Source organism: Schistocerca piceifrons, chromosome 4 (assembly GCF_021461385.2).
Source record: "Schistocerca piceifrons isolate TAMUIC-IGC-003096 chromosome 4, iqSchPice1.1, whole genome shotgun sequence".
Lineage (NCBI taxonomy): Eukaryota > Metazoa > Arthropoda > Insecta > Orthoptera > Acrididae > Schistocerca > Schistocerca piceifrons.
In genome coordinates, this window is record NC_060141.1 from 571,814,619 (window position 1) to 571,826,651 (window position 12,033).

General features: G+C 38.6%; 1 protein-coding gene across 1 annotated transcript in view; it reads left to right on the forward strand.

Moving 5' to 3' along the window:
* The window catches only part of LOC124796298 (E3 ubiquitin-protein ligase Praja-1-like), a 35,474-nt gene extending 23,715 nt beyond the window's left edge, over positions 1–11,759 (forward strand). Inside the window, exons 2-4 of the mRNA XM_047260419.1 lie at positions 243–1,074; positions 11,152–11,261; positions 11,347–11,759. Of these exons, the coding sequence (XP_047116375.1) occupies positions 243–1,074; positions 11,152–11,261; positions 11,347–11,445 (1,041 nt within the window). The 3' untranslated portion in view covers positions 11,446–11,759. The remainder of the gene's footprint in view (positions 1–242; positions 1,075–11,151; positions 11,262–11,346) is intronic.
* Positions 11,760–12,033: the final 274 nt, after the last annotated feature.

Sequence of the window (12,033 nt, forward strand, 5' to 3'; positions counted from 1 at the left end):
CTTCTCCTATGCTAACTCAAAGATCCTCTTTGACGGTGTCGCCATGTGATACCTTAGCCCGGCAGGACTAGTTAATCTGACGAGTGGTGATAAGAACTAATGTGCACTTTCATGTGAGAAAACATACTACTTTTGTAAGAAAATAAACAGAAATCATGTCGGTAGTGAAAAACATTATTTCAATACTACTTTTCATAGTGCATAACAAAATTCATTCTACTAATCCAAGTCTTTTATTTCAGAGCTGTAACATGTTTGATGAAGATAAGAAATCTGAAGAAGGAAATCATTTGCATGGAAGCTGTTGGTCAAAAGAATCCTGCCAGCTGGACAGAAGGAATTCGTTAGTGGAAACTGAGAAAGTGGAACACACTCTAGTGGCAGGCAGTGATAGTTTACACAGACATAATACATCCCACTGTGAAAGTATTTATGAGTGTGATGATTCTTATCATGATGGTCACCCGTATCTGTTTAGTGAAATACACGATGACGGTAGTCAATCATATGAATTTGAAGAGCTGTGCAGAAGTGATAATTCTGTAAGCAGAGTGTCTCATGTGAGAAGAAAACAAGATGGATGTAGTGAATGTAAAGAGAACTATGAGAACAGCCAACCAGCAGTACATAACACTGAAGAACTTAATAATTGTGAGACTGGCAATTGTCTGTCAGAATCAAATCATACTATAGGAGACGATTCCTGTGAATGTAATGAATCTTGTGCAGATAGTCAAATTGATGATGACAATCAGTCCTACAGGAGTACATACACAACGGACCTTTCAGAGGATGAATCACTGTACTATAACAGTGAGGCTGAGAATGATGATGGTGATGATGATGATGACGATGATGATGATGAGGAGGAGGAAGCAGATGACAGCACACGTCCTTTGTACATTATTGAATGTAACTCTGAAGAGTTTCTAGAAACTCGTCCTTCTACAGGCTTTGCAACAATAATAAGGGCCTTCAGTGTTTGGGCAGAAATGGAGCAATTTGAGAAGCCACCGCCACCAGCAGCAAAAGAAGTGATACAGAGTCTGGAAAATTTGTCAATAACAGAAAAAGGCAAGTAAGAATTCAAGCAATTAACATACAAAATCTCTAAGTTTCACAATGAAATTACCAATAGGAGCTGATATGGCTATTGTGCTCTACATTTCTGTTTTCTTGCCTTACATACGTCTGAAACTGCTACTTTTATGCATGAATACTTTATACTGACCTCCATTCTTCAAGTATGTGTACAATGGAAGAGGTGACATCCTGATGTTTGGAATTTGTGTTGAGGAAAAAGTTTTTTTTTTTTTTATATATATATGTATATATATATGACAAAGTATGTCACCCACCTCTGTAGCTAAGTGGTCAACATCTCTGACTGCCATGTGGAGGAACCAAGTTCAGTTACCAGTCTGCCAGGAATTTTTCCTTTCCTTGTGATGCTAAGTGTAGAGCCACTTGAATGACAAGTAGCAGCTCGAGGATCTGGGAATTGACACCTGGGAGAGCAGTGTGCTGGTCCCATGTCCCTCCATACTATATCTGGTTGCTGCCCCATGGTAGAGTATGCCCAGGAAAGTGCAATACACTAGGCCTGATCTTGGAGTTAGTTTAATTTTAACGGTGAGGTATATACCCAGGCCAATGAGTATATCTGTTTAGTAAATCTAGGATGGAATGTAACAGTATTATAAAAAGGATAGTTGCTACTCACAACAAAAAGATTATCAGAATGTGAGCTTTCAGCCACCAAGGCCTTCGTTTAAAATAGATAAAACATGCACGCGCGCAAGCACGCACGTGTGCGACTCACACACATGGCCACTGTCTTTGGCCAAAAGCTAACTTTTTGATAGTGTTTTTGTTATGCATACCTGTGACTCAGCATCTCCACTATATGGAGAATAGCAACAATATTGCATCTGTTTCATAACAGAGCAATTTTTCACCCAAAATTGATAACATGCACTGATATCTGTAGTGTGCTGTGTTGATTCATATGTATGACAGATGATGGGTTTCTAATGTGTTCTGAACTGAGAGAGACAAAGAAGAAAAGTAGTGAAGAATGCAGTACAGCCCATCAGCTTTAACTACTGATATCACCTAGGCAACTGTTTACCAGCACTGTGTAATATTTATGGCATCAACACTCACATGTATTTTAACAACCAGAGAATTGTTATTACCATGAGAGTATGTGGGTTTTGAGTAGGAGCATAAATATATCTAGGAAATGAGAAATAAAAAACGACACTTTAATTGGCCCTTTGAACTGGCAATCATACTACCAGATTCTGGCCCAAGCTAGACCTTGGGCTGTGCAACAAATAAGAATGTCATTGACATTGTTGCTGTTCAAAGCAGAGCAATCCGAATTGTGAACTTCAGTGCCTGGACAATAGGATGTTGCCAGTTTGCTCTGTCTGTTCTTCTCTTATTCCACAATGCACACTTCACTTCAGCTAACAGTTGCAACTCTGGGGATATTTTCTGCTACTGGTTCTCTCTAATATTTTCAGTTGCTTTTTTCTGTGTTATTTGTCTAAATCTTCGTTTATACTCTACAAACTGCTGTGAAGTGCATGACAGAGGATATTTCCCATCGTACTAGGGTTTCTTCTCATTCCATTCATATATGGAGCACAGGAAGGATGATAGCTTAAGTGCCTCTGTGAACACTGTCATTAGTGTAATCTTGTCTTCACAGTCATTAAAGGAGTTACTTTTTCTTGAAACTTTGTCACTAGACTTCTGTAGGATGTTTGGTGTTTATCTTAAAGTGTCTTCTGGTTCATAGTTTTCAACATTTCAGTGACTCTCCTGTGAGTCACACAAACTTGTCACCATTTGTGCAGCCCTTCTTTGTATGCATGTTAATACTGTCATCCAACATCAGAATCTTGATAACAGTATAGTTATTACTAAATGCGCACACCACTCTTTCATATGCAAGTTGTGGAGAATTTTTGTAAACTTTTAAGTAAATTGAAATGATTCTTACATATATTCTTATACTTACTCCCTGGTGTCTTACTCAGGTGGAGTCGAACAAGCCTGATAAGTTGTGTATTCTTAACAGCAAACTGCACTCACTAACTTTGAAGAGCAGCAATCACTGTCCATGTTTAGCATCCAGGGATACCATATAATTATAATGTAGAATTTAAATGAGGATCAAAGATAGGGAACATGTGATAGAAAAAAACAATATTCAGTCTGTGACAGAATGATTAACATATTGGTCACTTTTTATTTTAGACACAATCGCGTAATGTGATAACAGCCATAGTTAGTTTCAGCCATACATTGACCAGCTTCAGACTTTATATGCCATAGGCAGCATTAGGCAAACAAAGTGTTCATAACATGTGTAGTCGTTATGTCATTGTGCCTAAAATTAAACGAGGGGAATGTGTGTTCTTTTATTTTCTCGTGTTTCTATTTTTGTTTACAAAAAGGAGAGATTTGACATCATTCATTCATATCACAACTACTCTGTTGACCATTAAAATTGCTTTCAATGCACACCAAATTGGCATACTGTATTACATCTTGAATATTCAAATTACTAACATTATAGCAAAACTACACAAAGTAGGTAGAAGTAATGCTATATATATTTATACATATAAGGGAAGATTACACAGTGTGTTTCTGATTCAGAAATTACATTTGGTGTTCTTTGTTTGTGTTATGTCTCACATAAAAGGGGGAAAAAATCTGCCAGTATATGTTGGAATTAAACAGCGGCAGGATTGTAGGCTGTTGATGGCAGCTTATTCGTTCCTGTCTATTGCTGCTCACATTGGTTGGAACCCCTGAATGTCACGTGAATATAGAATTGATCGTTCAGGAGGGCCATACTGAATGCAGTGCATGAGTGGCTCCATGTGTAATAACCAAAAGGACACACACATCGGGTACTTGGCCATGCAAGATTGTGCAGCCACACCATATACTTAGTCAGGAAATAGGCTTGTTTGCATCAAGCCAGGTATCCACTTGGGCAGTGCAACTCCACCTGGGGCATCACAAACTGTTAGCGTGGTGACCATTGTTAGAGCTTTCCTTGATGCGGCAGCAGAACAGTTCCAGTTCTGTGTACATCTTTACAATGGATGTATCTGTGTGTGGTGGCTCAGTGGAGGATGAATGTGGCCAGACTGTTTGTCTTAGTCATATAAACCCAGCACCACGCTATTGGGTACACAACACAATCACATCTGGCTCCTATAGCCAGTAATCTGGACAGGAGGTGTTACATTTCTGCTGTGTTAATGCTAGTGGCTGTGCCCTATTTTCAAGATCTCTTTGATATTCTGTTTAAACAAGATAGTGCAAGATAGCTTGGAGGGAGTTACTGTTCACGGGAAGCACAGTCTTTGGATCACTTACCAACTGAAAACAGCCGAGATATTGGCGTGCCACCGGTCGCCAACCACTAAGACTGATTAACTCTAGCATAAAGTTGAAGCAGTGTGGAATGACATACACAGACCTGTCATGCAAGCTCAGTTCGAATCAATGTCCAGCCAAGTTAGAGCTGTTGTTGCTGCCAGGGGTGAAAGCTCTGTATACTAAATTTTGCTCCCTGTATGTTCCAAAGTCACCTACAAATGTAATCATATATTCTTCTTACTGTACTTTATACTCATGGTAAGTAACATTTTGTTGTTTACTGTTCTTTCAGGTGAATACATTACTGTAAAAGGGTCAAAAGAAGTCTTGTAACGAATAAAATATTAGTAACACAATGAAACTTTTCAGTGTAGGTTTGAAGTTGTCACTCACATATTACTTGAAGTTAGTTTCAGAGTGACTGACTGAATGGGGGAGTGAGAGTGTGTGTAATGTACTACTTAGGGCAGTGCATGATACTAGCTACATATTCCATTGTATTGCCAGTTTAAAGTTAAAGATTTTTGAACAGCAGCCAACATGAATTCTGCAACAAACTGGAGAAATTATTCTTTTAAAAATTTTATTCCCTAAGAATATCCTGCAGGAATATAATGAGTGGCCTTAAGAAGGTGGTACCATAAAACATTGTTGAAAATAACCAAGTCAAAGAGTTCTCACGTTTCCCTCTGTCTGTGTAGGAACATAGCATTAAACTGTTAAAACAGTGATCAGCTAACAGAGAATTACTTTTTACAGTTGGTATTGTGTACTCATTCCAATCTATGGTAAAATCTGATAAATTAAAAATTTTATTAGGGGTTAAAATTTGAAGATAATTTCTGTACCATTGGGAAAATAGTTTTGTGTGGTACATATTGAGGACCCACAAACTACTTAAACACGATTAACATACCTTTGAGCCCTGTTTGTGGTATATTTCATATCAGCAAATGCAGACCAACATATTCTTTGGAAACTTTGTTCTTTGTAAATCTTGGTTGCACCATCTACCTTCTTCATCAGCAATTTTCTGATAATCTCAAAACTTAAGATCAGTAATGATACCCTGTACATAATTTAAAATTGTAGCAATATTCTGTTAAGATATGTTATTTAATAACAGGTTAGCACAAAATATATTATACCCACCACTTCTCTCTCTCTCTCTCTCTCTCTCTCTCTCTCTCTCTCTCTCTCTCACACACACACACACACACACACACACACACACACACACACACTGAAAACATTTCTTTCCATAAATATGCATATTGTGGTAATTTTTTAGTTAGTTTCACAAAACAGTATTACTTCTGCGTTAATTTGATTTTCATTTGTCATGGATATGGATAGTAGTAGCAATAGCAGCACAAGTACAGGAAAGTACATGTTCTTTGTAAGGAGTCTGAACCAGTTCATTGTGCCGAGTGACAGCTACTTTGACTTCTGTTTTGAACCATTAGCTGCATGGGCACTTTCTCCTCTATTAGGCTTTCATCTGATGATTTGCAAGCACAGTACTGTAAATTGTCATTTACACAGTTTTTTTGTTGCATTTGTTCCTGTAATATTTAAGCACTGTGTGATCATATTCTTTTTTGCTTAATCTTATGTGATTAAGTAAATGTTTTCTTTTGAAATTTCTTTGTTAGATTGTGGAAATTAAACATTGATTGACTCCCAAGATAATTCAAATAATGATAAGTACAGGGTGGTCCAAAAGTCCAGAAACAACCTCGTAAAATTCAAATGGAGTAGCAAACAAGGAAACAGTCCCTACACACGAGGAACGGGAAGGGGGAAACTTTATAGGCTATGCCATCGACATGGTGGCCATCTTGAAAGCCGCCATCTTGGATTCAACTTCAAATGGGAATGTGTTCATGTGACATATCAAACAGAGAATTTCACCAGAAAAGCAATGCCATTGTTATTTTAAACATAGCTTTATTCATTCTCGGGTTATAGCCAGTTACATGTGGCAGCAGTGGGACGCTCGGCAGCATGTGTGTTATGTGCCGAAGAGACATTACGCTGATGTTACACAGTCCCGAGAGACCACCAACAGTCATAGGAATGGCTCGATATGTTGTCCATTATGTTGGATTGTTAATGCTATCATCTGAGCCCAGTCCTGAAGAGCTTTGACCAACACATCTGGCTGAATTTGACCACATGCGTCAACAATGCGCTGCTTTAGATGATGCAAATCCTGTATTTTCACAGAATAAACCAGTGCTTTGACATGACCCCCAAAGATAAAAATCCAAAGGAGTCAAGTCTGGTAAACGTGGTGGCCACTCCACAGCACCCGTACGACCAATCCACTTTTGAGGGAACTTCACATCCAGGTATGCTCACACATTGTGCCCATAATGTGATGGGGCTCCATCATTCTGGAAGAATTCCGGAAATGTCCCGTCCTCTGTTAACATGATGGACACACTTCTTCATCCAATAACCTCAGATAACCGTTGGCTATTAACGTACCATCAGTTAAAAAAAAAAGGTCCAATGTCTTTAGTACCCCTGCACACCACACCAGACCATCATGTTTTGTGAGTCGACAGTTTTTGAAGCATCAATACAGTGTGGATTTGTGTCGAACAAGTATCTGTGATTCTGCTTGTTCACTTCACCATTGATAAAGAAATTGGCTTCATCACTGAACAGCACCTGATGGAGGAAACACGGGTTTATCTGCAGCTGCTGTGTCACCCATTCTGCGAACTGTACCTGACAGTCTGGGTCATCCTTGTTCAGGTTGGAGCAGCTGAATTTTGTACGGGTGCCATTTGTGCTGCGATAAACTTCACAGTATGGAGGTACAGCTAACCCCACATTCTTGTGACAGGCGACGAGTACTCCGTTGCGGACTCTTGCTAAATGATGCCAACACACTCACTGTTGTTGCTTCATCGGTGGCGGATTTTGGTCTTCCAAGCTTAGGTTTATCTGTGACGGAACCTGTTGCTCAGAATTTGGCCAATAGCTTGGCAACTGCGGTGTGAGTGATGGGCTGTCTGGTTGGGTGTTGACTGTTGAAATCCTCAGCAATGACCTGTGCACTTCTTTCTCCTGATATCAAGATGATTTCAATGTGTTCTTCATGTGTTAAGGACATTTTGTAACCTGTAAATAAGGAAACAATGATTAAAACATTAGCATGAGTAAATGATAGCTAACAGTTAAACACATGTAACATATCGGGCATGGGATAGTCACTTTGCACCGTTTCAGACTCCATTTTATGACTTCTCAGTACGTAATACACACACTGCCGAGCGTCCCACTGCTGCCGCAAGTAATTGGCTATAACCCGAGAATGAATAAAGCTATGTTTAAAATAACAACGGCATTGTTTTCCTGGTGAAAGTCTCTGTGTTTGATATGTCACAAGACCACATTTCCATTTGAAATTTTGGAGTTGAATCCAAGATGGCGGCTTTCAAGATGGCCACCATGTTGGTGGAATAGCCTATAGTTTCCCCTTCCCGTTCCTCATGTGTAGGGACTCTGTTTCCTTGTTTGCTACTCCATTTGGATTTTATCAGGGTGTTTCTGGACTTTTGGACCATCCTGTAGAATGGATAGGATTACTTAAAACACTGTTAATAAGCCCTTATGAGATTAAGGAAATTAGTAGTTCTAACAAATACAAAATCACAGCATCAACCCTTTCCACTCCAATGTCGTGCCTCATTAGAAACAATTTTTCATAGCTCTCACATGCTCCATTCCTGAATCTGTACTAGGCAGCAATGCTGCACAGTATTGCCATCTAGGAAAGCCTCTGTTAATTCTTTGTCAAACTGTAGCACTTGTGTTAAGAGAGAGGTTGTAATTATTATGTTTAAGCTAGTAGGTGCGAAATGGCCAGTTCTCCATCCACAGTTCTTTCTATGGAAGAGACTGTAGAGCTTTTGGCATGATGTCTTAAGCAAAAACAAGAATGACAATGATTTTGATGATGACACTGATTCATTTGTAAACAATTAGAGTGAAATGATGGAAACTGACCACCTTGATGTCTTTGAAAAAGTATCACACAGTGAAAAGTTTTGTGCTTTAATCCTTATGTAAATATATTTAAATGAAAGGGCACTTTTTGTTTTAATGTATACCCTAATTGTTGGTCAGTGAGCTCGTTATTTCCAGATATTCACCATGTAGAATAGGCCTAACATGGTGTGCTTCACTTTAATGACTGCTTCACAATCTGGGTTCTTCCCACCAACACCAGTTTTCCTGAATTGTGCAGATGGGAACTCTCCCTATAACATATCCTTCGTTTTCATAACCCCACTGGCCTCTCAGCCTCAGTACTGCAGGTTTTCTCTCTCACCAATGCATCTACATAATCCTTTCCTCTTTTCTACTTCTCTCCCCCAACCATGCTCCCTGCACAACCTTGTGATGTTGCATCTGGCAGCCCTTTCCAATCACTACCATGACCCTGCACACTCCTACAGTCAACACTAATATCTTGCCCCACACATACCCTGCTAACCCTCAGACTTACCACCCATGCATCTTCCTTACCCCCAGCCTAGTTTGCTTCTAATGTCAGAAGCAATTGCAGTGAAGCCTTAGTGCCCAGGGACAAAAGTGGCCACCTGTGTGAAATGTGATTTTTGGAATGTGTGTTTTTTCTACTTCTTTGTCAGAAAGCTGAAATATTTCTAGTATTCTTTTTCATTGTGCCTGTCTGTGGCTTCATGCCTCCTGTATGTGATGAAAAGCCTTCTGTCTTATCCATATTATTGAGGAGGAAAAAAGTTCTATGAAAAACATAATGTTCTGTACCGTGTTGGACAGGGTGTTGCCTAATGTGCAACCTACCTGTCTCCCTGTCCACCATCCCTCTTAACACTTCGTGTTCCTTTCCTTCCTAAGGCAGGATCCCTCATTGTACCCCTGTCCTGCTGTGCCCTTGTGCTGTACCACACTGTAGTACATAACTTTGCTCCTCGCCCTCCTGCAGTGATTACCTGCATTTATGATCCTGTTGTCAGGCTCAGTGACTGGCGAACATTAAAAAAAGTGTGTGTGTGTGTGTGTGTGTGTGTGTGTGTGTGTGTGTGAACTGATGTGGTAAGAGAAGTTAGCTTAATGTATGTGAAACTCTCATTTCTCGATTTCTCGACTACAGTATTATGGAAGATTGTTACCCACCATAAAGAGAAGATGTTGAGTCACAGACAGGCACAATAAAAACACTGCTATACATTTGAGCCTTTTTGGCAAAAAGGTCATCTTCTGAAGTAGAAAACCACACACACACACACACACACACACACACACACACAGGTTCATGGAGCACAACCCTCATACACATGGCCACTGAAATAATGTTCTGGGGCAACTCTTCTTTAAGAAAGGAGGTCTTTATCGTGAAAAAAATGTGCTGTAAGAATAATATATGGTGCTCACCCACGATCATCTTGTAGACATCTGTTTAAGGAGTTGGACATTTTGATTACTTCTCCACAGTGTATTTATTCCCTTATGAAGTACATTGTAAATAATCCACTACAATTTTTTTGAATGTACATAATTACAACACCAGGAGGAAAAATGACACTACTGCCTATAAAGGTTGTCTGTAGCACAAAAAAGGGGTGTGTAGTACCGCAACAGAAATCATCATTTACCCATTGATATAAAATGCTGACAGACAGCAAAGTAAAATTTGAAGACAAACTGAGAAAGTTTCTCCTTGACAACTTGTCCTATTTCAAAGAATTATTTCTATTACTGTAAGGTATAAAAGGTGGTGCACAGGACTCACTAACTCACAACATCTGAATATCATTTTTATTTAAAAACATAAAAAGTAAACAATTTAGTAAAGTTCAGAATGCAACCATTTGTATAAATTAATTTACGATGTGAATGTAAAGTGACTCATTCTACATCATTACAATCTATCGTGCAAATTTATCCGTGAAACATGAAACTAACCAGTTTTGTCGTTATTTCATCCTGGATTTTCCATTGGTTCCTGTTTCTACAAGATGCACAAATCTGTCATTTTTACATAACATGACCCCACAATTGAAGACAGTATGTTTGAAATCCATATATGACTACCTATTTTTAGATTCTGTTCTTTCAGACATGTCCAAAAGAACACATACTGTCTTCATATAGATAAGGCTTACTGGCCAGTGATCTTCATTGTGAATGCACTCACATTGCTCAAACTCTTTTAGGAAACAGTAGAATGACTGCCGTGGGTAATAAGGAGAGTGGACAGGGGCACTACAAATGTAGTATGTGGACAGTAAGTTGGAAATGTGGGTCTCATGAGGAGCATGCTAGAAATAAGTCCTTGCAGTCACCCTCTCCTCTGTGTCCACGATGGCTCAGTCGGATAGAACATCTGCCATGTAAGCAGGAGGTCTCAGGTTCAAGTCTCGGTTGGGGCACAAATTTTCAACTGTCTCATTGATATTTATCAACACCTGTAAGCAGCTAATGGTCTGAATTTCATTGTAATTTCAGATCTCTTCTATTGTTATCTCGCCGTGTCCCTTCATTCATAATTTTGATGGTGATTGTCTGTTAGACTTTGATCTTCCTTTTATTTTGCTTTCATAGTATCTCCTTTTATTTCTAAAATTCAAAGGTAGGTCACATGTAAAATTACAAAAATTAAGCATTATAAATGTAGCTACCAGCATGAATCTGCTCATTATTGTGGATATTTCAATAATTACCAGTATTCTTCCACAGGGTACCAGTGTCCAGTGTGCTTAGGAATTTGTGAAATCGGCGAGACTTTAAAATTGCTTCCTTGTACTCATGCATTTCATAATGAGTGCATTCTGCCATGGTTAGAAAAGGTATTTGTTTTCTCACTGTCACAGTTTAGTATGATATTGTAAAGATTCTGTAACAAGGTTGTAAATTTTTCCTGACTATTTACAGACAAATACTTGCCCATTGTGTCGACATGAAATGCCAACTGACAATGAAGATTATGAGTTGTTCAAAAGAATTGAAACAGGAAGGCAACTGAGAAACTAAATGGTCTGTGCATTTATGTTGTTATTCATGAGTAAAATATACCAAATGATAGAATTTTGTAGCTGGAAACATTAAGCATGTCATTCATCTGCTTGTATCTGATTGTCAGTGGAGAAGTGTACTATATTCTTGTGCTGTGTTGTATTTTGATGCCACAGTTTTGTACTGATAAGGGAGTGTGAAGAAGGCACAATTGATTTAGATGTCATGAAGAGAAAGTAGTTGCATTTTCATCTATTGAAAGCTATTGACCATTGAAAATGGTTGTGTTAGTGTCTTGTAATTGAGGAAAATTCCTATGTCAACACAGAAAATGAGAAATGTGTATTTCTATAGGCCTTAATGATTTTTAAGTATGTGTCAGAAATATTATAGTATTTGTTTCCATGATACAATGAAACGTAATGTGGAAAGAGATTTTTATGTGAGAAAATGATTAGGGAAAACTTTTGTATATTTAAAATAATTGTCATCAAACTTATTAGGCAATGACAATTTTCAATAACACCACAATTATTTTGAAATGGTTAGGTTAAGTATGTTGTTAATGTTTGCATTCCATTGTATTAGGAGTAACTGCAATCTTCA